Raw genomic sequence first — 12,880 nt, 5'->3', positions numbered from 1 at the left:
AGCAGACTCCACACTCAACTCAACCTCACTGCACTCACAGCAGGTAAGTGCCACTGAGGGGCACCTCATTGATGACTCTCGGCAGTCCTCAAATGAACAAGGGGGATACTCACCGAACCACGGAGGTTGGGAAGTCGGCCTGGCTCAATGCGGCCCACCTCCCAGACGAGGTTTTTAGAGACTGGGTCGAAGCTGTGCTTTCCCTGGCTCGCTGTCAAGGTCACGTTGAGCACCGTTTTGCACAGCGGCACCTCCAGGACCACCTCGTCCACCTGGGATAGAAAGAGCACGGGTGGCTTTGCTTCCTGGTGCAGGGCCACAAATCCTCTGCAGTTTTCCATGCTACGGCTAACCGGAGCCAGCCTAAACTTCGAAATTCTAATCCCACGGTTCTTTTGCGTCTAGCAGGGCACCAAGAAAACGGCGCCCTATTTTAACAGAACGAGAACATTTTTAATGAAAGTCCACCTAGTAGGGTTTGAAATATAAAATTTGAGAAATACTGACACTAACCAATATTTATTAGCAGCCCAACATTCTGGGACCCACTCAGTCCCTTCTTCAGGTGCTATCAAGAGATGAGCGACCAGCAGCAGGGAGCGGCCTTCATTTCCCCCTTTGTTGTCGCGAAGCTAAGGCCATTCACAGGGAACAGGTTTCTGGCAACACTCCCCTCTGCACATGTGAATGGATGGTTGTTACATGACGACAAAGGGGAAGTAAAGGCCACTGCCTACTACTGCTCACTCATCTCTTGGCAGCTCCTGAAGAATGGGTCCTGAAATGTTGGGCTGCTAAATAACCATTGATTGACGTCAGTATTACTCAACTTTCATACGTTAGCAGAATCACTGGTCTTAACCGCAACTGCAGTGCAAAGTACCTCCTTTGGCATTTGACCACTTGGTACTCAGGTGAACAGAAGGAAATCAATGTAGGTAAGCAATATGGAAGCATGCATCTGCTTCGCTTCTGCATGGTCCTACTCAATGTACTAAGTCCAATCTTAGCTGCCGCTTTGCAATGGCATATCAAACATGCCAACACGTCACTTTGGGAAGCGCTCCTTCACTATGCCAGTGAACAAAATGGACTATCTTCACTGTTTGGGGATTTACATTAGGGGTCCCTGAAAGACTGTTTCGTCAATCCTAAGATGTGCCTTGAATTCAGTATGGCCCCTTAAAATCAATATTGTTCTCAAAGTTTTTCTTTTTCCTAAATGCCACCGCAGAGGACACAAGCTAAACCTGCCTGTGCAGTTTTTGAATTCCCGTTTCTTACCTCTTAACTTCCCCTCCATTTATCACCCTTTCCTTTCCCCTCCTTTGCCTTTCTCTCCCAAGTATTCTCTCAACCTGCGCCTTCGGGACTGATGCCCTGCCGATCAAGAATGTGTCTGGTCAACATCACCCAGGTTGACACCACCTTTACCCCTTCCTCAAGGGGCCGTGCCCCTGCTGGCAGACAGAAGCGCAGGTGCCTGCATCGCAGGGTGGCTGCTGCTCCATGCCCACATAGGGTGGATGAAAAAGCTGTTGCCAGAAAAGAAGCGCTCACTCTGCAACAGTGCTTTTACTAGGGCTAGTTGGTGTGCATTCCTAAATCAAACTGCTTTAGCACAAAATACGGACATATAACATATAAAAACAGGACTTGTATCAACTGCCGACTGAGGTTTATCGTCAGGCCAAGCGTTTTTATACAAAGAGTATGATGCGGCAAACAAAAGGAATGCCGCTATGCATAACAGGCTTAATTCAATTGTAAAACAAACGAATTGGTCCGGAGGGACAAACGTTTGTTTGGCTTGTCCACAGGCAGAAAAACGGAAAATAAAAGGGGGGGGGGTTTCTACACTGGCAACACCACAGCCGGGGGATCGGACCCGGGGGGATTCCCCTTGCCTCCCCTAGGGTGTAGCAGGAAGGGATGGGAATAGGGAATGGGCTAAGGGTTGATGGGAAGAGGCCGCGGGAATTGGCTTATAGTAGAGCCCCCCTATAGTAAAGTGACTCATACCAACAAAAATCTTTACTATGTCACTTGCTGGTGACGGCATGGCTCTGAGGATGCTCTCTGGTAATTATTAGGCTTTGTACTAAACACAGTGTTAGTTAATAAAAGAAACACACACAAACACCTTCCATTCTGCTGTTGCTGTCCCTTTACGTGATAATTATTTATTTTCAGTATTCACATCTTATGTTGTCACATTTACGATTTTGCTCATGTCTGGAGGCAATACTGTCGAGCCCATTTATAATAGCAGCAGTTATAACGAATACTCACTTATTAGAAATGAGGATGGTGCTACAGTCAAAACATGCATTAGGGCAATGGGACTGCATCTCAGATACAACAAACAACGGTGGCTGCGTAACACGGTTAGACTGAATGAAGAGGTGCCATAAACTCACACTTCCGGTAAGTGTGGAGATGGAAGAGCACCTTCGGGCCTCCGGGCGTCCGTGACACCCTTCCCCCCAAAGGAACGCGAGGACCCAAAAGCGCGATAAAACAGCACAGCTTTACGAAATGCTGCCATCGACAATGCATGCCCTGAAAGGCGACACCTCTACTGGTGAAAGACAGGGAAAGTATTTGCGGTAACATTCTACTGTGCACAAGAAGGAATGGCAGCAACCAGCAGCGGCTCTTTGTCACCTGCAAATCTTACGCACTACTATGCATCGGGAGCTATGTTTTCATGCGCTACAAGCCGAACACAAACACCTGAATAAGCGTGACTTTTTTTTTGTTTTCATGCGACGAGCATGCAACCAGACATAAGTTACAAAGGCACAAATGGGTACTGCGCACAAGTTGCTCGCAGAGTTGCTTGTTGAGTTCAACCATGACATGGCAAAAAAATATGAGCTCCAAGTCGTGCTTGGTAACTTTGCAACACACCAAGTGCTGCCTTCTCTGGCTGTGGTGACAATGTTCTTCACGCTACCAGATGAAAAGTGAAAGATCCAGCCACCAGACATGGGCGTCATTCATGGGGTCAGGATGTACTATCATTGGTGAATCATCCAACTCATGCTGACAGCAGTTCACCGCCAGATGGCGATGTTCCAGTTTGGATATCTTTGTTCACTGCTGTGGAAATAATTAAGGCCATGTGGATGGGACTGACTGCGGAGTGCATCATGAATTGCTTCAGTAATTAAGCATGTTGTATCCACCAAGGAACAACTGAGAAGACTGCTGAACATCCGCGTCTTAGACGCATGTGGATTTGTAGCGATGCGTTGTTGATACACAGATGGCCGAACGTGATTTCGGCTGAGATGACTTCATCAGCACGGATTATGATGCAGGCATCGTTAAGTCATAACTGAAAAAGCCCTAGTACGCGAAGTACGAGTGCTGCCAGACTGCTGAGAATCTGATGCCAATGAGGAGGTGGCTGACCTGCCACTAGTCACAGAGAACGTTTTAACCACGATTAGTGATATCCTGTTCTTAAAGCAGCTTAATTGTTGACACTTTGGTCCTCGGTGAGGAACATAAAGTAGAACCGATGCGGAAGGCTTGGAAAGCACCGTGATAAGGTCTACTTTGAAGAAGTCGACGCGCATAACATACTTTTGTAAGAAATAAATGCCAGTTTCGATGGCCTTAGCCTGGCTCTAAAATGATAAGTCCACTTATTACGAACCGTGGATAAAACGAACGCAATCTGCACGACCGTCCTGTTGGTTATAAGTGGGCTCGACTGTACCACATTTGCACAAATACGACATGCCTGTGAATATGAGAGTTTGATTTCATGTAAATTCATGTAAAAACCAAAGTTTTGAGTGAACATGGCATCATTTCCGCAGCCTCAGCGTTGTTTAAGAGGCAACAGTTAAACGTACGACACAGTCAAGGCACTCACACAGTGCCACTGTGCCTCCATTTCTTGCTGCCGCTTCCCTGTGCTTTGTGTTGCCGTGCTGCGAAGGTTCGCCCTTTCCTTCCCTTCCCTACTCTTGACTGCATTTTCATCCTCTTTCCTTTGTCAGCAACTCGCGGCTCCTCCTCTCTGTGTTCATAGCTAGCTTTACTTTTTTTTTTTCGTGCGCAATGTGCGCTTTGCCTCACGTCCTCAAGGACTTTAAGAAGTTGGCTTCTCCTCACAGCTTCCGAGCTTGGTGGTGAAGATATCTTATAGAGCACCATTTTATCGTCTTTGGTATGCATTTACCTCCGAATGTAGGCCTCGCATGTGCCAGGGTGGCAGGGTGGGTGGGGACTTTAGTGTAGATGTAAAGACCAACAGGAATTTCTTACCACTTATGCGAGAGAACATCCCGTTCCTCTCGCTCGTAACGCCTCCCACAGCTGTGACAACCTCGCGAAATACTTGCACAGACCTCATCCTTGAGAACCACGCATTGGTGCAGCAAATCGAGCATATATCCATCTATTTCTCCGACTACAAAACTTCCTTCATGACAATCAAGAACTGTTAGTGGAGTGTTTCTTGAAGAAGGGATATGTGTGAAATAATAACAAGTTGTCTGTAATTGTACACACGTCTTGCTTGAATTCTTTGCCTCAATCTATCGAAAAGCTGAAACAGCTGACGAGCTGCGCTCAAATTTAGCATTAGGAAGTAACATAATTGTCGGCAATTCTTTTTTTTTAATGTTTACTGCAACTGAAAAAAAATGTACAGTCGTCTATGGGAGGTGAAATGGGACTGGAGTTTCACTTTACTTATCCGAGTTTACTATAGCGGCGCTCTACTCTACAAATGTCTGACATATACGACGAGGAATTCAAGAAATGAAACTTCCTCGGAGGAGTGCAACTTATGAATAGAATAATGCAGTCTCTGGGGCAAGTGAGCTGAATGTTGCATGAATGATTGCTTGGCAGGCACGAGCCACACAGCAGTTCAGCAAAAAAGGCACACCGTGCTTCTCATATAAAGCACCTCATATACTCTGCACACAGTTTCCAAAACGCACCTGCCATGCATAAAACGCTGGGTTCATCTTAAGGCACATGATTGTGCTGCGCGGACACAATTTCACTGCACTACAAAGCTTTTACTATATATACAGAATACTGCAAATCTTTTTTTTTTTCTGGTTCACAGTGCTGCTCACTTCCAAGACAACACTCAGAACAAATAGGAACAACAAAAGCCTGTTCACCTGAGGCACAATAGCAGATCAATACATGCAAGATGGCCAATGAATCTGTGTACCCAGGCTTACATCATAAGAAGAAACAGCACCAAAGGAAATGCCACACCAAGAAAAAACTGCCACCTACCGTCTTTCCCATTGTCTGCTTGGGTCCAATGCTGATGTCGAGCCGACCACCGCCTGCTTCCCGGAAGCTGATCTGGTGCCGCACATACACTGGAACAGCCACCACACTGCACAACACATGGGCCGAATGTATGACACACGTTCGTGCGAGGTACACCTGGCATGTTGCAAATGCATCACCCCATTACCCACGCTTGACGTTTTTTGAAGTCTGGGATTGTCACCCGAGATACAGAATGAATGCACACCACTGAACGTTCTTATCTCTCAGGGGCAGAATGAAGACAGAACAGACGTTCTGAAATAATGCGGGGATAAAAAAAAAGGTGATAAGTATCAGCCTAAACTCAAACATGAATGATGAACAAATCAGACAAGGTTCAGCATAGATCTGCTGCTCCATTTTAAATAAGCATGAAAGTAATTCAGGGTAGACGTAAAATGAACCAGAGTGTGGGAAACAAAAGCGCATGAAGGCAGAAGGCCCACTCTGTTTCAAGCTAGCAAGTTAGAAAAAGCTGAGTCTATAACTGCGCAGCAGCTTTGTGATTCATGCTGTTGGCCCGCTTCATCACTGCTCATTGCTCATTTAGAGCATTAGCGGTTTCCACTGCGGTGACCTCTGGCTCTCTTGGCGCATGAACCACAGGCACTGAACAGGCAGGAAACACAGTACGATCTGCACTGCCTTCAAGTGCACCAATGCTGAATATTTGATGCGCAGCACAAAAGGTGCATTTGGCAGCATTTTGAATACGTCAACTAATACCACTAGATCTCTGATAAGTCACCTCCCAATGCTGACTTGTGCTGGCTCTCCATCTGGGCCCTTTGGGGCCCAAATCAAAAACTAGCACAAGGCATCGTTAAGGGGGCATGCAGCTTTCAAATCCAGACCAATAGCTGAAAAAAAAAAAATTTTTTGAAAACTGTTGTATCTGCTTGTACGTCTCGTTTTTATTAACTGTGTTATGGTGGATACTTGGACAAGTTGGTATAGCTTCAAGAAGGAAAAACAGCGCAGAAACACAGGGTGAAGTTTAATTGCTGAAATTATAGGGAAATTGCTCTAAAAAAAATTTGTACCCTGAACTGCACCGGCTCTACATTGCAGGGAAATGCACTTTCTTCGTTGTGGTTTTCTGCCCAGGTACTCAACTTGCGGAACAGGTTTCTTCACGACTGTAATCTATTTTGGCCTAGTAGTTTGTTTTGGCTACACAGCTCATACTGTTAGGTTTCCTGCCATGTACACAAGTATTTTTTTCACATGCAGAACAGCCCAGCCACTCACTGTCAGCTGTCAGCAATACTTACGTCGGAAACTCATGCAGCCCTTTCAATGTACAGTACATTCTCTGCCTGGGGACAGTCCAAAAAAATTACACAAAACTATGTGACATAACTGCAACATGCCTCCCCATCTGCAGATAATAAGCAGCAATATGAATTGTGCGACAAAACTGAGCTCAGCTACGGTAGTTGCCACCATAAAATAAAAACAGACTGCTGGGTTTACATACCCAACTCCAAAAAACCACAAAATCAAGCCATGACATCATGAGCCATGCAAGTCTTGGTCCACTGCTAGAAGACCACTCCCCCCACTGCCAAAAGCATAGTCAGCTTTCCTAATAACAAATGTGTTAGTGCCACCATGCAAACCAGGTGCACTTAAGAGGAGTGTAGAGCACCCGCACCCCACAGATGGTGGCAGCCCACCCATTATTAAGTGGCAATGGCCAACCCCCCCCCTCACCCAACAACAGCTACACAAGGTGCTGGCCTATAATGACTTCAGAGGCAAACAGCTATTTCCATGCATTCAACAATCCAGGAAGATCAGCACGGCTACTGAATAATAAGCTGGAAACGTTGCACTAAAACAAATTGCCATGGTTTATTTCTACACTGCGAAGGTGCACAAGTTCGCTTAGGCCAACTTGCTTAGCACGAACTGCAGAAGCAGCAAACCAAGAGCCACGGATCATGCAACGAACAGCGCACAGATTCAAAATGAAACCACTGTGAAAGTAAGGAAGCATGAATGACACACTATACTTAAGCTCAGGAGTGTTCCAGCCAACTACACGTAAAACAAAACAGAAGAAATTCAAAAGCCAAAATAAGCTGCCGAGTTATTCAATTAAAATCTGAAACTTTGAATAATTGCAAAGGCCTAGTTGGCAGCCTACTGCACTACTCCAGCGCATAAAAGTATGTACTCTACACATTCATTTCCTTAGTTCAGTGAATACAGAGCAAGAAACAGACATTTACAAGTTCTCCGTGGTCATAATAGTAGGAAAAACAACAAAGAACACTTCTTTCTTAGCAATAAAAAAAAAAAAACAGTAGTGAGTACTTGTGATACCTCACTGTTATTAGTGTTTTCTTTGGTAATCATCAAACCGGCACTCATTAAGGTAAAATTCTGGCAAGAACAATGCAGCAAGCAAAGCAAGAACAATGCGCCCTTACAGGACTCGCATGCACACAACTAGGACACAGAGCAGTGGTAACGCATCCTACCTTTGGGACCCTATGTGGTAGGACATGAGCCGAAAGTTGCCATCCGGGGGCACAAAGGACAGCACCCGCTCCGACTGCAAAGAATGGCGCAGCTGGGCATTGGCACTGTGCGGTGGACAGCCGACAGCTCTCTTCTCTACTCATGTCCCAAAGGTTAAAAATGCATGAACAGCTATGCAGGACCACCTGCTACTACGAAATACACTGATACTACTACTAGGAATGCATTTCACTTACTCAAGACTCCACTATGGCAGCAAGGGCATGTGCTCCGCAACGAAATCCTTTGTACCACGGTATACTCTAAGCTTTACCAGGGAGGCACAAATGTTGCCACCTTATTCTTGTTAATACGACAGATTATGAACTTAACCATGTCTGACGCTGGCAAGGATTTCGGCCTTTCCCCTCCTGTTGGGTTCAAACCACTGACACAGGCATAGTAAGGAATCGAAATGCCATTTGGATGCAAGGCCTGGGAAGGCTTTGCATGACAGTGAAAGCACTAATTAGAATCTAACATGTGCTCATCTCAATTTTGTCAAAAGGGCAACAAAAAATGAATGACATGTCACAGGAAAAACATGAAAAAAATGCCTCTGCAAAAAATTGCCACGCTAGCAGGCTCATAAGAATCGGCCATTGGCCGCTTCATTCTTGAGTTGTATACGACTATAGCCTACTTTAAGAGTTACTTTTCCATATTAAGTCTTCGCTCACATCAGAAATTTTGCACAGACGGCTTTCTGAAGGTATTCCTAAAACCAGTGGTGCTGCACGAACAACAGTTTCGAAGTGTCGAGTTAATGTTACACACCAGCAGCCTCTGCTGTGAGTTTTTTCTGCATGCTCCGGTCACGAGGGGTTGAAATGGCAGCGAGCGTCCAAAGACAATTCGTTCACAAGATTCACTGGTCACTGCACTACTCACGGTGGACCACTTCTGAAAGGCTGACTGTTTCAGAGGGTTCTTCCATACCGTAACGGACAATTCCCGCAACAATGCGGGCTGCCCGCAAGCTCTGCCATCATCACTCTGCGTTCTAATATTTGCGCAACAAAACCACAATTTCTCAATCCCCAAAATGAACACAGCTCGAATATGAATGCCAGACTTGCAGAGTGCATGCGCGTAACCTGGCCGGTTTAGCTCTTTCGTTACCACACTACTATGCATCGATCACCGGTAATTGACGGATTCGAAGCACGATTTCAATGTTACTGGGGCTGCTGAGGATTTGTTGTGCTATCCAGTTTGCTGTTTAGACACTACTTCAGTTTCTTACGTAGTTTGTATTTTTCCTGCCAGGCGGCAATTTCTGAGATGCCCTTGAAGCTGAGGTTCCAGTGTAGTGCACTCATGGGACGGCATCAGTCTCAGTGATGGCGTGCGCTTGGAAAAATCCCACTTCCTGCAATTCTGCTGCATCCACAGCAGAATTTTTTTGGCGCTTGAAGCAGCAGTGACTCGGACGATGGTATTGCATCATCAGAATTTGATGCCGACAAAGAAACTGCGCAACCTCAGCACGAAATGTGGGAACCTGTCCGCCCATAGGCTTCGTTTTCCGCTGCTGCCTGTCTTTTGCTCATGGAGCCAGCTTACACATCGCACTGATGTCATGAATGATATGCCTGGTTTCTGTAGTGTCTCGACATCATATGGGCAAGGTCTACTTCCCTCTGCCCAAAAAGGAATGGACTCAAGGGCCAATGGAAATCAGGGCACCGACCTCAGATTGACACTGCGTAATAGCCCAAAGCTATTCGCGAAAGCTATGGATGTCTTCAGAATGGTCCTCTTAAAGTTCTCTAACCCCTATATATGCTGAAACAGACACTTACAAATTTTCACTTTTTCCACACATAACAGCTGACTGGAATCAGATAACTGAACTATTGCCGCGTGAGGTCTAACCAGCTAATGCTGCAAGCGCCTTTTTTTTTTTTGCAGTGTTGCTTTTGTAATTTCGCTAACCTTTATGCCCGCCCTGCTTGGACTTAGTATTTTGCAAATAAATAAATAAATAGTCCGAAATGTCTTTCGAAATGGTTTCTTGTAAAACCAAAGCATTGTGAAGCATTTTCAAGCAATTTATAGTAAAACCTCCTCGTAACGAACACAGATATTATGAATTATTCGCTATATCAAACTGTTACTAAACATTTTTAACAATACATGCATTTCTTACTTTATATGTCGAACGCGGCTTGCCATAAGGCTTATATGATAAATTGAACTGCAGAGTGCCAAGCTGTGCCCGCTCGGATGGCAGGCAGCAGGCTTTGCCTCACTACACGAGTGATTAGTGGTGGTGCAGCAAGTGTTAGCGTCTGGCTTCATGCTTTATCTTTCTTTTTCCAACAGCGCCGCATGAGATATAGCAACGAGAACAGCTGGTAGCCAGGTGTTTAAGAACCTGCTTGCACCTCTCACCCCCGTAGATAGTGCCTCGGAATCAGCGACATGGTTGGTTTGGTTTGGTTTGGTTTATGGGATTTAACGTCCCAAAGCAACTAAGGCTATGAGAGACGCCGTAGTGGAGGGCTCCGGAAATTTCGACCACCTGGGGTTCTTTAACGTGCACTGACAGCGACATGGTTGGTTGTTGCTTTCCAGCAGCCATCCTCTGCCACGGGGTGGGGCGAAGGACAATGGCAATAGCTTTCGTCCTGGCATCCGATTTTTTACACAACATTGCTGTAGTGAGAAGAAGCCACCCTAGCTGGTTTTACGAATTGGAAAAAACAGCGCAATCAAAGACGAGACACAAGAGAAGGACGAAACACCAGCGCTGACTAACAACCAAATGGTTTATTGCTACAGGTGTGGCAGCATATAAATGAAATGTTAAATGAAATGTTAGTCAGCGCTGGTGTTTCGTCCTTCTCTTGTGTCTCGTCTTTGATTGCGCTGTTTTTCCAATTCGTAAAACATGTACCAACCAGCCCGTATTTGCCCTCTTCTGGAACCCTAGCTGGTGTTTGATCTGCCACCATCGCGTGCTGCAGTGCTTTACGGAGAAGCCAACCTAGCTAATGTTTCCCGTTCATTTTTTTTTTTTTGCAGGCTCTGCTACTGCAACGGCCGGCTTCCAAATGGTGCTAAAACTATGGAAAAGGTCCCTCCCAGTTGCTGTTCCGTCGCCGATTAAATTTTGCATCTCCAGTGCGTGTTTCTGGAGAAAGTGTCAGAAAAAAATTTCTAGCTCGAAAAGTTTGAGTTATAAATTTAAATTTTTGGTGGCTAGTTAATAAATAAATTGGAAACATTTTGTTCATTCCAGAACGTTTTTAATTTTTTTTTCCAAGACACTGCCTTGTCAATACAATTTTTTTTTTCTAAATATTTAATTTTGTGTGTGTTTGCAGATTTTTTTCGCAATATTCTCACAAAGTCTCTGTGCTGAAAAAAATGCCTTCAGAAGGCACACTCTACTGCCATCCTTTTCGTGCAAATTTCGCTTTCGTACAACTCACATATTTTATAAGAAAAAATTATGTCTTACACCTATTCTTACACCTATGTCATTACACCTATGTCATTCCCCTTCCCTTGTTTGCTTAATTGCTTAGCGAGGGCCTCGGTTCTGGCAGCCTTGACGCCATAGGTAGCATAAGAGGGTTCTCTCGCAGCTTCCACCCTCTTCGTTCGATGACGTTCTACGTCACACCTGCGGTAACTCAGGACGTTCTACGTCCGCCGCTTATGAACATGGGTGGCGCTGATGAACACTCTCAAGGTTAGGTTATTTGTAAACATAAATACCCCCGAAAGCAGAAGATTTGACAGCCGTCGCCGTAGCTCAGAGGTAGAGCACCGGACGCGTAATTCGGAGGTCGTGGGTTCGGATCCCACCGGCGGCATGTGGTTGTTTTTTCTTCTGCTTTTCTAATCAATTACCTTTAAGCGATAACATATTCAGTAATATTCTAAATTGATAAACACCACAAAATAAATAAATTAATTAAAAATCCCCTGTGCCCCTTGGTTTCTGTGGCTGTTGGCTTCTTTCATATCTATGAAAACCAGTCATTTTTCCTGTGGTAACGAAAGAGTTAAACAATGCTTATCTTAAGCAGCACAGTTGTTATCACGGGCAACGCACCGCATTGTTTCTTTTATCTAATGTGAGATCGCTGATGGTTTCAGGTGGCTAGTGACTCAACAGGTGACCACAATGCCCTTCAAGTTGAACCCTTTCCACCTGCCTTTCGCTTTCTCCCAACACATCTAACGATCGCTAGGAAAACTGCGAACAGCCAGGAAGTGCCTCATAAAAGGTCACAGAAACGCACTAAATCGACATCAAATTAAACATGATGGCTCTCACATCGCGGATTCAGCGACAGACTCTAGCTATTTAAAAAAAAAAAAAAAACTTTTGGACTTCATTGCTTATGATAAATTGCTCGTAAATACGTATTACAGTCTGATAGGAAAGTTGGTGGCTCGTGATCCAAGTCCAAATTTTTGAAGTCCAAAAAATTTGCCAGCAGCTGTGGTCACTTTGGCTTCGGCCATATAACAGGCACATGCTAGTGGCTATGGTTCACCTACAATGCACGCAGCAAGTTAATTTTGGAGAAAATAATTTCGAACAAAGTCATGAGCAAGTGTAGGGAGAAATAAGATCATGTTCGTGCAATTCGGTGGTCCGGTCGAAATTCTGAATAGGCGGCAGGCATGCACTAATGTGAACGCATCGCACAAAGAAAAAGTATACATTCAACACTGAGATGCCTCGATATGGCTAGAAACCACAGGAAGAACATGCATACTCAGCTACACAGCTAGCTTGCAGAGAAGTGGAAGCTACAAGTGTGTGGCAACAGCTCCCAAACCTGTGTAGATGGCTTGCAAGCGCATGAAACAGCACACTTGTCACAGGTGTTGCCTCACGCTCGTAACCGAGGGTTATACAGAAATTTTTGCCCACTGACTTGTAACTTTTGTATATGAATTGATGGAACTGAAAAATGCCATGTTCAAAGGTAGGCAAAGAATGTTCTTTCGTGGAAGCATTTCCCTGCGGATGTGCACTTGCAACCATAGTGCCCTGGCATCTGCA

General features: G+C 45.1%; 1 protein-coding gene across 1 annotated transcript in view; it reads right to left on the bottom strand.

Annotated features, from left to right (window-relative positions):
* cm (AP-3 complex subunit carmine) overlaps positions 1 to 12,880 on the bottom strand; it is a 48,621-nt gene that overhangs the window by 14,104 nt on the left and 21,637 nt on the right. The window contains exons 7-9 of the mRNA XM_089584848.1: positions 7,809 to 7,882; positions 5,278 to 5,383; positions 114 to 272 (exon numbers count right to left, since the gene is read on the bottom strand). Coding sequence (XP_089440974.1) covers positions 114 to 272; positions 5,278 to 5,383; positions 7,809 to 7,882 — 339 coding nt within the window. The remainder of the gene's footprint in view (positions 1 to 113; positions 273 to 5,277; positions 5,384 to 7,808; positions 7,883 to 12,880) is intronic.

This window comes from Amblyomma mixtum, chromosome 3 (assembly GCF_055824585.1).
Source record: "Amblyomma mixtum isolate Tamu chromosome 3, ASM5582458v1, whole genome shotgun sequence".
In the NCBI taxonomy this organism is placed as follows: Eukaryota; Metazoa; Arthropoda; class Arachnida; order Ixodida; family Ixodidae; genus Amblyomma; species Amblyomma mixtum.
The sequence above is the reverse complement of the archived record's forward strand: the minus strand, read 5'-3'. Positions and strand labels throughout refer to the sequence as shown.